The sequence below is a fragment of the Hydractinia symbiolongicarpus genome, chromosome 12 (assembly GCF_029227915.1).
Source record: "Hydractinia symbiolongicarpus strain clone_291-10 chromosome 12, HSymV2.1, whole genome shotgun sequence".
Classification (NCBI taxonomy): domain Eukaryota; kingdom Metazoa; phylum Cnidaria; class Hydrozoa; order Anthoathecata; family Hydractiniidae; genus Hydractinia; species Hydractinia symbiolongicarpus.
In genome coordinates this window covers 9125068-9140077 of record NC_079886.1, presented here as the reverse complement: position 1 = coordinate 9140077, position 15010 = coordinate 9125068, and the positions used below count along the sequence as shown (strand labels likewise).

The 15010-nt window shown below is 32.8% G+C and overlaps 1 protein-coding gene across 1 annotated transcript; it reads right to left on the bottom strand.

Annotated features, from left to right (window-relative positions):
• Positions 1–2176: 2176 nt before the first annotated feature.
• LOC130622751 (cyclin-T1-like) lies at positions 2177–14666 on the bottom strand. The gene is made up of 9 exons (XM_057438247.1): positions 14452–14666; positions 8386–8467; positions 7218–7346; positions 7000–7060; positions 6607–6669; positions 5454–5499; positions 4786–4876; positions 3592–3750; positions 2177–3207 (listed from the first exon to the last, which is right to left on the bottom strand). The coding sequence occupies exons 1-9, from the start codon at positions 14649–14651 to the stop codon at positions 2230–2232; spliced, it is 1809 nt and encodes a 602-aa protein (XP_057294230.1). The 5' UTR covers positions 14652–14666; the 3' UTR covers positions 2177–2229.
• Positions 14667–15010: the final 344 nt, after the last annotated feature.

The window sequence follows — 15010 nt, the reverse complement described above, 5'->3', positions numbered from 1 at the left end:
ATTTCCCGGGCAACAAAATAAATATCGCTTACATGTAGGTGTTTGTTGAAAGAATATGGTTTCCAGAAACGGGTAGTGTGCGGCAACACTGAATTTCTGGATTAGCTTCTACCGAGATAAACTGAGCAGGGTCAAATACAAACAAAATTCCGTTAAAATCGTCAAATAAACTTACACAAATATATAGTGCCCCCTTGATTACTACAAAAAAAGAAAACAGTTTCTTGAAAAGCGAGTAAAATACACTGACAGTTGTAAATTTCATTAGGGTAAATCTGTTTTAAATACCATTGATGATTTCGGTAGCAGTCAGATAAAATATTGAGATTAATGTATTTAGTTTTTTGATTACAAGAAAACGAACGCTAAAGTAAAAAATCGTGAAATCACGGAAAGTAACTTTCGCAAATAAACCCTAAATTTAAATTTTGCGAGTTATCATTTCGATGCTTTTTTAACGTACAAAACGCCAATTCCGTTATAAAACGAAGCATTTTTAATTTATGGACTTTTATCATGCTGACAGAATACCAAAGTTTTATAAAACCAAATTTGTGTCCAGCGTTTTTCTGTTTACTCATGCTCTGTTCAAAAAATGTGTTCGCTGTATGGCGGTTAATTACTCCCCTTTCTTTCATGATTGGTCAAAACCAATAGAATTTCGCGAGGGAAGTCATCCAATTAGAATCGTCCGTTAATTCAAGAGACTTGTATGTGCTTTCGGCTGCGGCTGTTTGTCAAACCAGTGTACCATACTGACCTACACGCATTGTTAATGTTGACATCTTTGCATTGCTTCAAGGATAAAATATAGTATTTAAAAATAGGAGAAATATTTGATAACGCGGCAAGATGGAACATTGAATCAAATAAAAAAACAACAAAACAATTATTTGTAGTTTCTATTTTTTTTCTTTTTTCTCTTTTTACATTTTTCTTTGGTTTTCAAAAACGTTTGCAACGAAAAAAAAAATGTTTCGTTAACGATGCAGTATAAAAGGTAAAATTACTATAGTTAATAAACTACTCATAATTAGCAAGTTTGGATGGAAAACAATGCACCTTTCTTGAATTTCACCTGTTTTTCCAAAGATTGACAAAATTATCTGGAAGAGACAAACAGCCTATTTTTGACCGCGTCATAATTTAGAGGATCAAAGCAAAATTAAATTTAAATTCGAAATTAACAATAACAATTTAGAGAAAGATGCCACAACAGGTATTCAACAGCGGCTTGCTCCCGAAGACAAAATGGGTTACTCAAATAAGGGATTTCATACAATCACAGAATTGGCGGTTTATAAAAACAATTTTGCATAGAAGTTATGCTACAGAACATAGTGTACAGAATTTGATTTTATGCATTTTCAATCTAGCACAGGGCTAACTGACTTGAAAATGTTATATGATTTTCTGTAAAAGAACATAAAGGAATGAAAGCAAGATAGAACGGGCAAGAGGATTTTTGTAAACAAAAAAAAAACATATAACTTACAATGAAATAAAAATTTTAAATATAGATTTTTTTTTGATTTTCTTCTTTTGAAGAATTATGAAACTCTTTCATAATAATAAAAACAACTGTGTTTTAAAAATATACAAAATCATCACAATCTTTGATTGTGAACAGTGATTACTAAGCACTACTAGCGCAGTACGTAGACATGCATGCGCAAACAGTTACGGATTATTTGGTGAACAGTGATTACTAAGCACTACTATCGCAGTACGTAGACATGCATGCGCAAACGGTTACGGATTATTTGTGTAAAATAAAACACAGCAGAGACGACCTTCTTTCACTTTCAGAGGGTTTAACAGGTGTGTAACACACACTGACTTTTTGTACACTTGTGGTGGAGATTAACACAACTTAATTAGAGTGTCACTCTGCCAATGTAGTCAAAATTCCTTGCTTTCCTAATCAATTTTGTACCCAATTCTTTATTGGTTATACGAGAGTACAGAATCTAGTGTCAATCCAGACTGGATTCTCTACTCTAAATCAAATTTGACAAAATTTCTTGAATTTTTATTAATTGCAAAAGTTGTCGACTTTCCTGACTAAGTGCACACCCTGTCAATAATAATAGTGGTAACATTTAAATAGTATCTAGACTGAAATAATAAAAAAAGTCCACATTGTGACAAAATCGACAGGACATAAAAAATACGATTTTAAAACTTAATCAAATATAATATATTCTTCTTATTTTCCTGTAAAACTGGCTAAAAAATATTGGACACTACCGGTGGCGGAGGCGGCGGTGGTGAAATCCGCTGCTTATTTCCATAACGTGGCGCATTTAGTTTGGAAGAAGAATATTTCGCATCTGCTAGATTGTTTCCCGTCGAAGATGGCGGAGGTGGCGGCGCTACAGAAGTCTCAGTAGAATTTAATTTTAGTTTCACGGGATCTGGTAAATGATGATTTTGATAACTGCGAGACTCGTGCGTGGAGTCTGAATCAGAACCTGAAGATGACAACAAAGACCTGTTGTATTTCTGCGCAGCTCGATCCTTGTGTTTACGATGCAGCTCTGCGCTACTTCTGGATAGATCTTCGTTCAGTAAAGTACCTTTAACCCGATCACCGTCAAGTTTTTGTCGTTTTAAAGGACTCTCACCGGGTAAAGAATTTGTATTTTTATGACTTCGTGGCTGCGGAATTTTAAAATCCGTCTTTTCTGTTTTTACATCCTTACCGTTACTTTCCGAAGCTTTCTTTCGTTGGTAGTGTAACATTTTCTCTTTCTCCTTTCGCCTTTTATACTCTTCCCATTGTTCTGGCGTCCATTTTTTTCTTTGCTCAATTTTAAGTTGCTCAGCAGTTTTTTGCTGATGATGTCCTGGATGGTTACTACCTTCTTTTACTCTCTGTTGATGTTTGTCATCCGACGTTGAAGCGACTTTTCTGTGATCATTAGTTCGTACACTGGCAGATGGAGCAACACCTTTTTTATGCAAATCATGGTGATGTGTTTTTTTATGATGGTTATTGTGATTACTGTGTGCTCGACTACTCGGTGGAGGCGTTGCCTCGTGTGAGTGCGGTTTTAAAAGTCCTGTTAGATGGTTTTTTGTTGATACTGGCTTACTAGTTTCATGTTGTTTGTTTACAGCAAGTGACTGCGTTTTAGTACTATCTTGTGATGACGAATTTGTTTTTGAACCAGAAGAGTCTTTTTTTGCAACCACCTTACCTTCCTTAAAAAAAGAACATAGAGGTTAAATGAAAGTTAGTCTAAGTGATATCAGGCAAGGGGGCAGCTGGTTAACCAATAATTAAGTAGCATGATGTCGTAGATAGCCAAACAAAGCTTAATAGTGGATAGTTTCCTCCTGGTTAGAAGAAGGGAGTGGGACTTACAAAAGGAGATCGAGGAGAGAAGCCCGCCTTTCAGAGTAAATTCAAGCTTTTCTTACCTTGTGGCAGGAGCAAACTGGTTTGTCAAAAACAAAATTTGAATAAAAGGTAAACAGCTTTCAGAACTTAGTGGTTCTAGGAATTCATTTCCAGGAGTAACGGTCTACTTACTTTTACAGCGCCTGCACAGTCATATCTATTATTCCATATAATTTTCACCCTACCTTATACACAACAGCACCGCCAGATGTTAATCTCTTCTTTAAACGAGTTGGACAGGAATCCAGTATTTTTATGAAATAAGAGCTTAAATCTTCCAGCTGTTTCTTTGTGCATGTGTGATCTATAAATTCATACCAATTTTTCCCACCTGTTTCTGGAATCTACAAAAAACCCATTTAAATAGAAGGCTCCAGCACCTCATCCAACTTTTAAAAAATTTGAGTTAAGTTTTCACCTAGCTTTAGCGTGCCCTAACTTACTCCTTATGAGTAATATGTTAAAAAAAATCTTCGCGAGCATATACTTTTTAGTCTTAACTTTAAAGCTTTATATATCAACCAAACTGTGTTATTAACTATTTTTTTTATATTTGTTATTTAATTTTATAATTTTTGTGAGACAAATTATGACCACATTTTCAATCTCGTTATTAGTTTTTTCCAATTCCAAGCATTTTCTCAAAAGACACTTTCCGCTCATCAAATTTTCGCGCAGCCAACTATGAAAAAATTAGTACATTTGCGCAACTAAACATAAAGGAAGCCCCCGGCCTAAACTTTGGCTGTGATAGTTACGTTAAGGAATTTTATCAGGGTGTCTAGTAGATTCATTTCATCAAATTCAGGGTTGTTTCGAGGTCATTTACTGAGATATTAATTGTGACTTTTTAAGGATTTTGTTTGATGTTTAAAGGGCTTAAATGAAGATTTGAAGACATGTGTTAAACACTTGTAAAAAGTAGTGGTTAAGTTGTATATAAACATATACAGCGCTTTAGAATTTTGTATTTTAATTTTAATTAAAAAGTTTTTAGACATTTATTATTTCTGAAAGTCTAAAATACATTGTCAAAATATAAAATTCGTCGTTGTTATTATTCTTGAATACAACTTCAAAGCCTGGTGCGCCAAACAAAGCCCAAACTATTTGCGTGCATCAATAACATATTCCTGCCATATTGCAGTGGGTCATCTACAGCTACCAATTCTGGGGATCGCATTCCACTTACTGCAAGGCAGTATGTTAGTGATGCACATAGTAGTTCTTCAATATGTTTTACACTGATGTCATGATCAAAGGTCTGATCGGAGTGAAACATACTCTGTTGAGAAAGAAAAACTGACGTGTCATGATAAAGAATCACCTATATAAAGCTTTTTGTGTTGTTACACCATTTCTTCTGACAAAATACTTACAACATAGTTAGCCCACAAACAGGAGACATATATACAAACACAAGCCACTAGAGTGGGTTTGTATTGTATGCAGAACGTGGTTAGGTGCAAACTAAAAGAGAAATGAAAAAACTATTATTTTGAATTATTTATCTTCTTCTGAATGGTAAAATAAAAGTTGGACGATTGAAAGCAACAAGAGTATATGCAACTGTTGCAACTAACTCCTTACACACTTACCTCAATACCATATCCTTGAACAGGACTAATTTTAATAAAATTTTAAAACATACAATATTAAAAACTATCAACTGAAATTTTTTAATACACCTGTGGTTTTTTTTGGTGGGAGGAGCTGCATAGAGGAGTTAGCTACATTGAAATATATTGTTCTACGACACATTAACAATGCATTAAAGTAAAACAGAGCAGATACTTTTAAGTCATGTTGTCATTTTAATTTTACCTAAAATTGACATTTATCCTTTAATCAAAGACTGTAATTGAATTTTCTTATCTTTAGTACATACAAATTTGACCACACAGAAAAACACACTGCAATTTTAACCAAGCCCTTAATTACGTCAACACATTGTCTTACATGTCGTAGAGCATGGATTTAATACATACTTACCTCTGCACAAACAGACAGACATAATTTATGATAATACACCACTAACGTTGATTACCTGTTAGTAGCAAGGAAGTAAGCTGTCTGTGCAAGTTCTTTGCTAGCTGAAAAGACAGTGTGAGATTTGGTTTACACTAAATGTGTTAACTCAACCCCTGTCGGAATTTTAATACGGTATATTTAATAAAATTACAATCCAGAGTTTTTGTTACTTTCTTTTGTTAAATACAAATAACAAATTTAGAACTGGTTGGCAAATGATTTAGAAAACAAGCACAAAACAAGAATGCAACTGTGACGTTATTTATAAATTATAAACAAAAGAATTGCAAAATTTTAATACAGATAAGACCTTATCCATTTTCTTACAATCCGAAAAATTAACATGTAAAAATTAGAAATAATTTTTTATTGAACTTACCCATAAAAAAATAAAAGTATGGAATAATTAGTATCCCCATTATGTGAAAATTGTCAAAGAAATAGCCCCACAGTTGCAAGGATTTATCAGCAAACATTAACAATATTGGGTGAATGTTAAGCTTGGTTTCCATTGTGCAATAATGTGTGGTAATTCGTGCAGACTTGTAGGTAGCACTATTTTATTGTAGCTGTTACCTGCTCACTTTTTTACAACTGAAAACTACTGTACAATTTTTTACACTTTAATGAAAAAAAATCATTTCATTTCTAAACAACCTCCACAAAACAGAGTGAGCAAAAGCTGCTATCACATTCGAGTTATAATATCTCTGTAATTCTGGCCTTCACTTTTTAGTTTTTTTTTACCAAATTTGACTACATGACTACCTATACCTTGTTAAATTAGTAATATTTTTTTTAAATCATTTTAATGCATGCAAACGTTGAATTAATTACCTGAGTTAGCACACAGTGAAAATCAAGCCTTACAAATTAGGAGTCCACGTAACATCCCCAACTCCCATTGCTATGTATTTGCTAAATACCTACAATTATCTTACTGCTTCACAAGCTGAAAGTGTGATTTAGCCTTGTAGTAATAACTGTTTAAGAGAGCAGTTTTTGTGAAAATATTGGAACAAAAATATATTTAGTGTACCAAGCAAAAAATATTGAGTTGCAAATAAAAAGATTTATATATATTTCTTAGCATGCAGTTTTACGGCTAAATCACACTTTCAGGGTGTAGTAAATAAATTAGTGTGCGTGAAAACGAACAATTATCATACCTTTTACTAGTTGTGCACACTTAACTACAAATGTGTTTGGATGATCTACAGACACTTCGAAACCTAAACAACCAAAGAAAACAGCAGTTAATAATTTATTGAGAAAACATTGCTAAATTCTGTTGTCATGGCAGCTATAGATTAGCATATATATCGCAAAACATATCCACCACAAAGCTTTTTACTTGTAAACATCTTAACTGTGGTTTAAAATGACATCCAGTTAAATTAAATTTTTCTGTATGTAAGTAGTGTCTTTGCAAAAAATTGCTAATGACTTCTTGAATTTATTAAGCCTTTTGATCAAGCTTCACATGGTTCAGGTTTTAAACAGAAGGTTTTCCAGTAACATTTACTAAAGGATTTACAAACATACCACCACAACTTTCTCACCTAATGTTTGCAACAGTATACTTTCATTGTTGACAAGCTCAGTGGATATTTGCATGTACTCCTATAAAAAGAGAAGCCAATAAAACATCTAATTCTTATGTGAATAATAATCAACATAAAAAGAAAATAACAAAAAATAATGTGCTTTAGGTCAAATGTGCTACTTCACAACTTTTTTGCGACTATTTGAAGTACACACTAACACAATATCAACTTACATCACTTTTTGTGTCAAGAGGTGGTTCATCTTTATGTAAACAAACATGAGAACCCTTTAAAATATGCTCCAGCTTTCTTGGTTGTTCTTCTACTTTTGCAGCCAGAAACAGGAAACATGATGCCATAACCTAAAGAAGTTACACAAATAATATAAGCCAACAGAAATTTATATTTAAAAATATATTTTACGAGCCCCAACTTTTTACAACCTCATGATATTTCATCTGCTTTTGTTTAAAACGAACTTTAATCACGTTGAAAGGGTGAACAAAAAATTTTCTGGTTATGCACTTTTTAAAGAATAGGCTGTGTATTTTAAAAAATCCATGGGTTGCATTCTCAGCTGCATAACACGCTGTTGAAACAAAAATATCCAGAATATACACCTTTCTGCACAACATTATTTAGCTTTATTATACATTGATTACAACTTGTCTAAAAATTTTAAAGAAAAATGCTATCAGGAGTTTAAGCTCACATCGTTTAGTACTTTAGAGATGGTCAAAAATTCTACGTTATGCTCCATCTTTGTTGTTATTAATTTTTTTCTTTAATAATTACGTAGCACTGATTCGGCAAAATTAATTATTACAACATTTTAGTTTAAAGATTGTTAAAACTGAATATTTTTGGCCACAGATAATATTATAAAACTATAACAAGAGTGTTATTAAATAAAAAAATATGGATATAAAGCCTGAAAGTAACTAATTATGGGGATTAATTTTTATTCTCTTCAAATGTACAAGTGTTACTGGTAGTTTAAATTTTCTACATGTTTTCCTACATTTCTTGTATAACATGTTATATTTTGCTAAACTGACTGACAGCACTCGTTCTTTTGCAGTAAATTTTGAGCTTAATTTGAGGAATGTAGTATGTTTACAAACTAGATTATGTAAACTGTGTTAAGTCAAAAATATCTCATTTTATCTATTATCGCACTGAAGCCTCATGGTTTACGAAAATAGTTTATTGATACTGCATGGACTGCTTATGAAAAGATGGAAAACCTGGAATCAGGCTAAATAAGTTTTAAAAAACATCACTATAAGAGAATATTGCAGCAACACAACATTTAACGAACAATCCGAACATTTTTAATTAGACAAATTGTTTCTCAGAAGTACTGCAAAAATTCACAGTATAAATACAAACTAAACGTACATTTCTATGAAAGGTGTTGAATGAATGAAACATGTAGAAGCGATGCATATAAACAATAGCAGTATTGATAACCAGTTGATTTCTAAGACAAAGAAAAAATATTTATAACATTTCGTTTAGTGAATGCTGTGTACTAAATTTTTTCTAAGACAAAACAGGCCTCAAAAAATTATGTGCACGGTCAGCATCGGGCACCGATCGTGTACGCAACATCAAAGATGGGGCCTGAAAAGTTGTGTATGTGAAATTTTTAATAATTTTTATATTCCAAGCACCAACAAGGACACTGCCCACCCAGAATGAATTTCTATTCTGTTGCAACATATCACTTGGTCCTTGAAATGTTGATAATTCACAGAAAAGCAATGCTTCATAACGATAGAAAAAATGTTTTGTGCATATAATATATAAAAATAGGTCTTCGTGAACAATACACATACACGATTTAAGTATTTTCTTGTTGGCTTACTTAATTCCGATGGTACACAATCGTGTACCATTATTTGAATGGTGAGCCCGATTTATGATGTACGATAAAAAAAAAAAAAACGTTTGAGGCCTGCAAAATATGTAGGTTAATCCTACATATTCTGTCTTAGGGTTTTATAAATAGGTAGTTGTGCACCTAAATTACACAATTAACTAGCAATGTAAAAGGAAATTTTTTCGTATTTTTAAATTGTCTGCAGCCCTTAGTAATAAGTATTTCCTGGACCTTCTCGTGAAAGATCCATAACAGGGTTAATGTTCCAAAGTCATGATATAAAGCGTTGGCTGTACACAAATACATCCTTAAAAATTAGTGTTCATATCTAAAAATTGCCATTTAGAAAATGTTAAAATTGCAAATCCAACTTTTTCGTCAATGAAATGATGGTATCATAATTTCTATAATTATTGCTGCAACAAAATAACTACTGCAAATTTTTGCAAACTGGCTTCATATTTCAAAATCAAAACCTGTTCAATTTCACTAAAGTTTAAGAGCTGTTAAATACCCATATGTTGTATACAATTTATATAAAATATCCTGCTATCAAACTACTGTGAAATTTCTGCAAACTGGTAATTTTTTGCTAATGTTTGGCTAATCTTAAGAGCTGTAAATATATAATCCAATTTGGGTTACATTTAGGTTAAAATTTTAACCCCCCATCTTAAATTTGCCAAAGTTATAATCATTTAAGTTTTCAATAACGATAATGTGCGATTATATATGGGCAATATATAGGCAATGCTATGCTACACTAATTTTGTCTTGTGAATGTTCCCAACTTTGTTTATTAAACAATACACGATACCTAATGATTCCCTCAATAAAAATGGCAGACATAGGTGAATGACCCACAAGGCAGGCTAAAATAAAAGGAAGATAAAACAGTTTGTTTATTCATAAGTAAGTTAAATTTATCAACAAGTCTACTATCTCTACTGTTAGTGGCAATACTTTTTGTGGTTTTATGTTTGAAAACTGGATTACTGCATTACAAACGATATCAAGCACACTTTTACAAGACACTTTGAGAAAATTGAGCTTTTTATTTCTAGGCAAGAGAAATGAGAAGAAACCTCTTCGTTTAATCAAGAAACTTTTGATTTGTTTACTTTAGGGCCAGCAACCTACTCTGAGAGTCTTAAAAACGTTTGCAATTCATGTGGCATGAAAATTGCACACCAAAACATACAAGTCATTACAACATCTTATAATGGAATCTGTGACTTGCTTGGAAATAATCCTGATATTGACATCCTAACATTATCCGAAACTCATCTTACATCCCAGACTGAATAAAACAATGAGATATTAACATTGAAGGGTACGTGTTCGAGAGATTAGACAGTAAGAACGGACCTTGGGGTGGCGTTGGCATGGCATGCACATAAAAGAAGGCATAAACTATAAACATAGGGACAATTTAGAACAAATCTGTCTCGAAAGCTTATGGATAGAAATTGTCATCAACAATGCCAAAAGTCTCCTCATGACGTCACAGTATCGACCTCGAAACGATTCAAAATATCTTGCAAAAAATTTTGATGAACAGTTTAATGACCTATTATTGAGGGTGTCAAAAGAGAAAAAAGAAGTCATTATTCTCGGTGATCTCAATAGTGATTATCTTGTAAAGAGCGATAATGACGATGTGATAAATATTTTAACGATTCATGGTTTCAAACAACTAATTACTAAACCAACCTGTGTTACAACGAACTCAAAGACACTTATCGATATAATAGCTACCAACAACACAGAGAACATTTCAAAAACAGATGCAATTCTTGTTTCCCTTAGCGACCACAATATGGTAATTTGTGTCCACAAACTGAACCATATGAAATACAAAACAAGATACGTTACGAGACAGCTACTGTACCAACCAAATGGAAAAAAGCTAAAGTGACACTGTACATAAATCTACATCAGTTTGGGTTATTATGTCAAAAATATTGGAAAAAGCTGTTCACAACCAGTTAAAAGAATACCTTGAGCAAAGCGAACTCTTGTCCAATAGACAATTCGGCTACCGTGCAAAAAGATCTACAGAAATTGCAGCCACTCTATTTTTAGATAGCATCGGGAGAGATATTGACAAAGGCAAATTGGTGGGCGCAGTCTTTATGGACCAAAGTCGTGCCTTCAATACACTCAGCCATTCCACATTAATTACTAAACTGAAATCATACGGAATCAGTGGAAATGAGATTACCTGCTTTAACGATTACTTTTTTCAAAGGAAGCAGATCATCCAAATCGGAAACGAGCTTTCACCAAAATACACCCTGTCAACTGGAGTACCACAGGGGTCACTATTAGGACCTTTGATGTTTTTTATTTATTTTAATGACTTCCCTGACTGTATAACTCTTTCAAATTTTATTGTGTATGCGGACAATACAGTAATCTATTTTGCCCACACAGACAAAGCGATTATTGAAGAATGTTTCAACTCGAACTTCGAAGCAATTTCAATCAGACCTAGACATTAACTTAAAAAAGGGCAAAACGGAATCTATGCTCTTCGGCACATCCATCAAACTCAACAGGATATACAAACCTTTTAAAATCAAGTATCGCGAAAGCACCATTAATAACACTAACTCGTATAAACATCTTGGCAACCATATCGGCCCATCCGTGAATCTGAGCCAAAAGTTCGAGAAATGATGCAAAAAAGCTTCCGGCCGTGTCCAGCTACTACAAAGAGTTAGACAATACCTAACTGAAGAGGCCGCTAAAAAGGTTTTCAAGTTGATGATAGCACCTTTATTAACATATTGCTGCTTAACAAAACTTCAACCCACTCAAACTCAACAGTCTTCTCTACAATCAATCAAAAGGTGTGCTTCACAAGTAATTTATGGTCCAGAAAACGATAAAAAGATACGCCGGTATATTAAAAGAGGAATGTCAAAGCATGTCTTACAGTACGGAAATGTGTTGATGAAAAATGTACGTAGTCCGATAAAAAGCTATTTTGAGTTCAACGAGCACAACCTTCGTATAAGAAACCAAGGTTGTCTGATAAAATCACCTAAAGTAAGACTCGAGCTAGGTAAACAAGCATTTGAATATTCCGGAGCGAAATTGTATAATGATCTCACATTAAACATTAGGCAAAAAGCAAATTTTTCAAAATTTAAGTAACTTTTAATTTTATATATTTTTAATTTAAGTTTCGTATGAGCATCCAGGGAGGCAGCAAAGATTCAGGGGCTGTTTGGTTGTCATTTTCTCTTCTTATTCTCTCTCATGCTAAAACTTTGCTGCACCTCTGGATGACCCCATGCCTTTTACTGTGCTATAAATAAATAAATGCATCATATGTGTATCCTTTTAGTTTTTAACCATTTATTATTATTTTTTCTTTTTTTCATTTATGCTCTTTTATAACAGGTCACACAATGATAGGAGTGTTATATTTTTGTAAATACTAAAGTGTAAATACCTTTTTGTAAACATTGAGCTAATAATAATATGAGAGGCTGGAGGGGATGGGACATTTGCATGGATGATTTTGTCCCGCCTTTACGGCTGTTGCTAAGTCTCGGGACAAAATTAGATTAGTATTAGTTGAAGGTCACAAAGTGTTAATAGTGGATAAGCTGTAATACAGATAAACTGTAATATCACATCCAATGAAAGATATTTTTGTGCCAACTGGAAAAATAAATGTTCATAAAAATTCTTTTTATGCCAACCACGAAAATAAAATTAAGCTAAAATTATTTTTCGCTTGTACATCCTGCCTTGTTTTCTGTGGTGTTTTAGAAGAGGGCGCTCAACGAAATTAAATCTCATAAAAATTGAAGGGGCATTTACGTAAGCCCATTAGTGCCATTTAATTTGCTTTGAAAATGTGACCCTAAGTGAAGCAAAGAAATATATAAAATTTCATATGCCCCACTTATAAAAACATAACACAAGCATCAAAAATTTTAAATTGTTGCACCAGTTATGAAGTCATAACACAGTCAGCAAGTAAACCAATGTCTACCAATTACAAAAGCCTGTTTGTAATACCACAAATCTTTACAAAACATTGTCTTGGTCTCAGTACAAGTTAACTGAAATGAACAAAGAACTTTTAAACAATTTGCTTAAGAATACCCTCCATATGGAGCTTTTGACGGATATGCACCTACACAAAATAACCGTACAAAATATTTTAAAAAATTTTAGTCCTTATCTTTTGTGTGTCATTTGATGTTACTATAGCATGTAACAAATGTAAATGTGACAATGCTTTACACATTTTGTAAATCGGAAAGTGTGCACAAAGTAATGGTTAAGATTTGTGGCCATAAAAATAGCTGTTCTTTCTTAATAAACAACATCCATAGCGGTAACGGTCTTGCGTTTAGCACTTAGCGTGCTCTGAGTACATCAAATCTGGTTCATCCTCAGTCATGAAAAACTACATATGGCTTTCACAACAATAATGGTAGCAATGCTGCAGTCTAAGTGGGGCAGTGATAATGTGTTTTTGAGGCACAGAAACATTTTTATTCCATTGCTTATGTTATGTGCTAGGTGAGGCATACTAAAAATTAAAATATTTCTCTGCTCCACTTAAGGTGAAATATGCGAGGCAAAATTAATGGCACTTATGGGTTTCCGTAGGTATTCCAAAAAAAAAAAACGAATATTTTTTTTCTTCAGCATACAATCACAGGCTAACCTTATTCGCACAATTTTTGACACAGATTTACTGTTAAGAAACAGAATTTTTTTACATTCATGTAATTTGACGATGTAGGAAATAAATTTAATTGAGCACTGAATTCCTTTGGTGAAGCTGAATTTTTGTACATTTTCTAAAAATTTTAGCAGCTGATAGGATAAAAAAGATGGATTAGCCAATACTAACAATAAAATAAAAATACAATAGAAACTGCATAGAAAATATTGAACTATTCGTCAATTTAATTTAGTGCTTGCGAAAGAACTTAAATTTGTGACAAAGGCAAAAATTAAATTTAGAGTACATTTAAACTGGGGATGGCAATACAAATAAATTTTACGAAATTTTCTCCCTGTCAAAATCAAATTTGTACAAATAAAGTATTAAATAGATGTATTGAATACTGTATTAAAACAGAGAAAAGTTTTAGTTGGTTTATTACTTCGAGACTGACTGCAGAACTAAGATTAAAACATTTGCCACATTTTTTGCTCTCACGTTATATGCTAAAAGTCTGATCTTTTCTATCAATTCATATAGCTACACAACAATTCTTGTTATTTTTTATGACAAGTTGAGAATGATGGATGCAATCCTAAATGTTTGAATTACATATAAAGTATTCTGGTTTTTAGAAAAATAAAATTGTTGTAACACTAATTTTAGATTTTTATGGATTAAGGCATCCGTAAAATATTTGCTTTAGGTCAAATGGAATTAATTTCTTTTTATATTTATCTGTTTATTAGTACCATGGTAGCATAGTTAATTCTTGCTATCAAAAAGAATAGAAATGAACGATTCTAGTTATTAAAGAAGGCCGAAAACATTGGGGAAAAGTCCGTCCAGTATAGAAGTTAAATTAAGAGTATAAGGTTTATACACTTGAAGTCTTTGCCCAATGTCTTGAATCAGATTTGCACATTGTTGCCTGTAACCCAGTTCCTTAGCATAATCAATTCCATCTTTAACAGAAGGTGAATTTCTGATTTTTTCTTTGGAAAAGTACCAATGATCAGAATTGTTCGCCATTGGACCCGGCAAATCGAAGACAATTTGACAAGAATGATGTGCGCAAAGCATGATGGAACTCGCCAACACTCTCACTCGCAGATATTATATCCATATTTTGGACTTCTCGTATTCCAGAATTACAAAAAAAACCTTCTATTGTTCATAATTAAACCACATTAGAATTGATTTTGGTAATAGACATAACGTAGAGGAATTTTTTAGGTTTATAGAACATTTTTTTGTATATTTGACCATCAGAAGAGATATATTACGTAACATTTTAATATTACGGTGACCGATATGTGACATGTTTTTGTCCTTTTGCAAAAACAAGAGTTTTCTAGTTATCTAGCTAGCTGGTCTATGTGGAATATAATTATGTGATAATTGTGATTGCCTAACGACAAAACGAAGCGGAATTGTGTGGA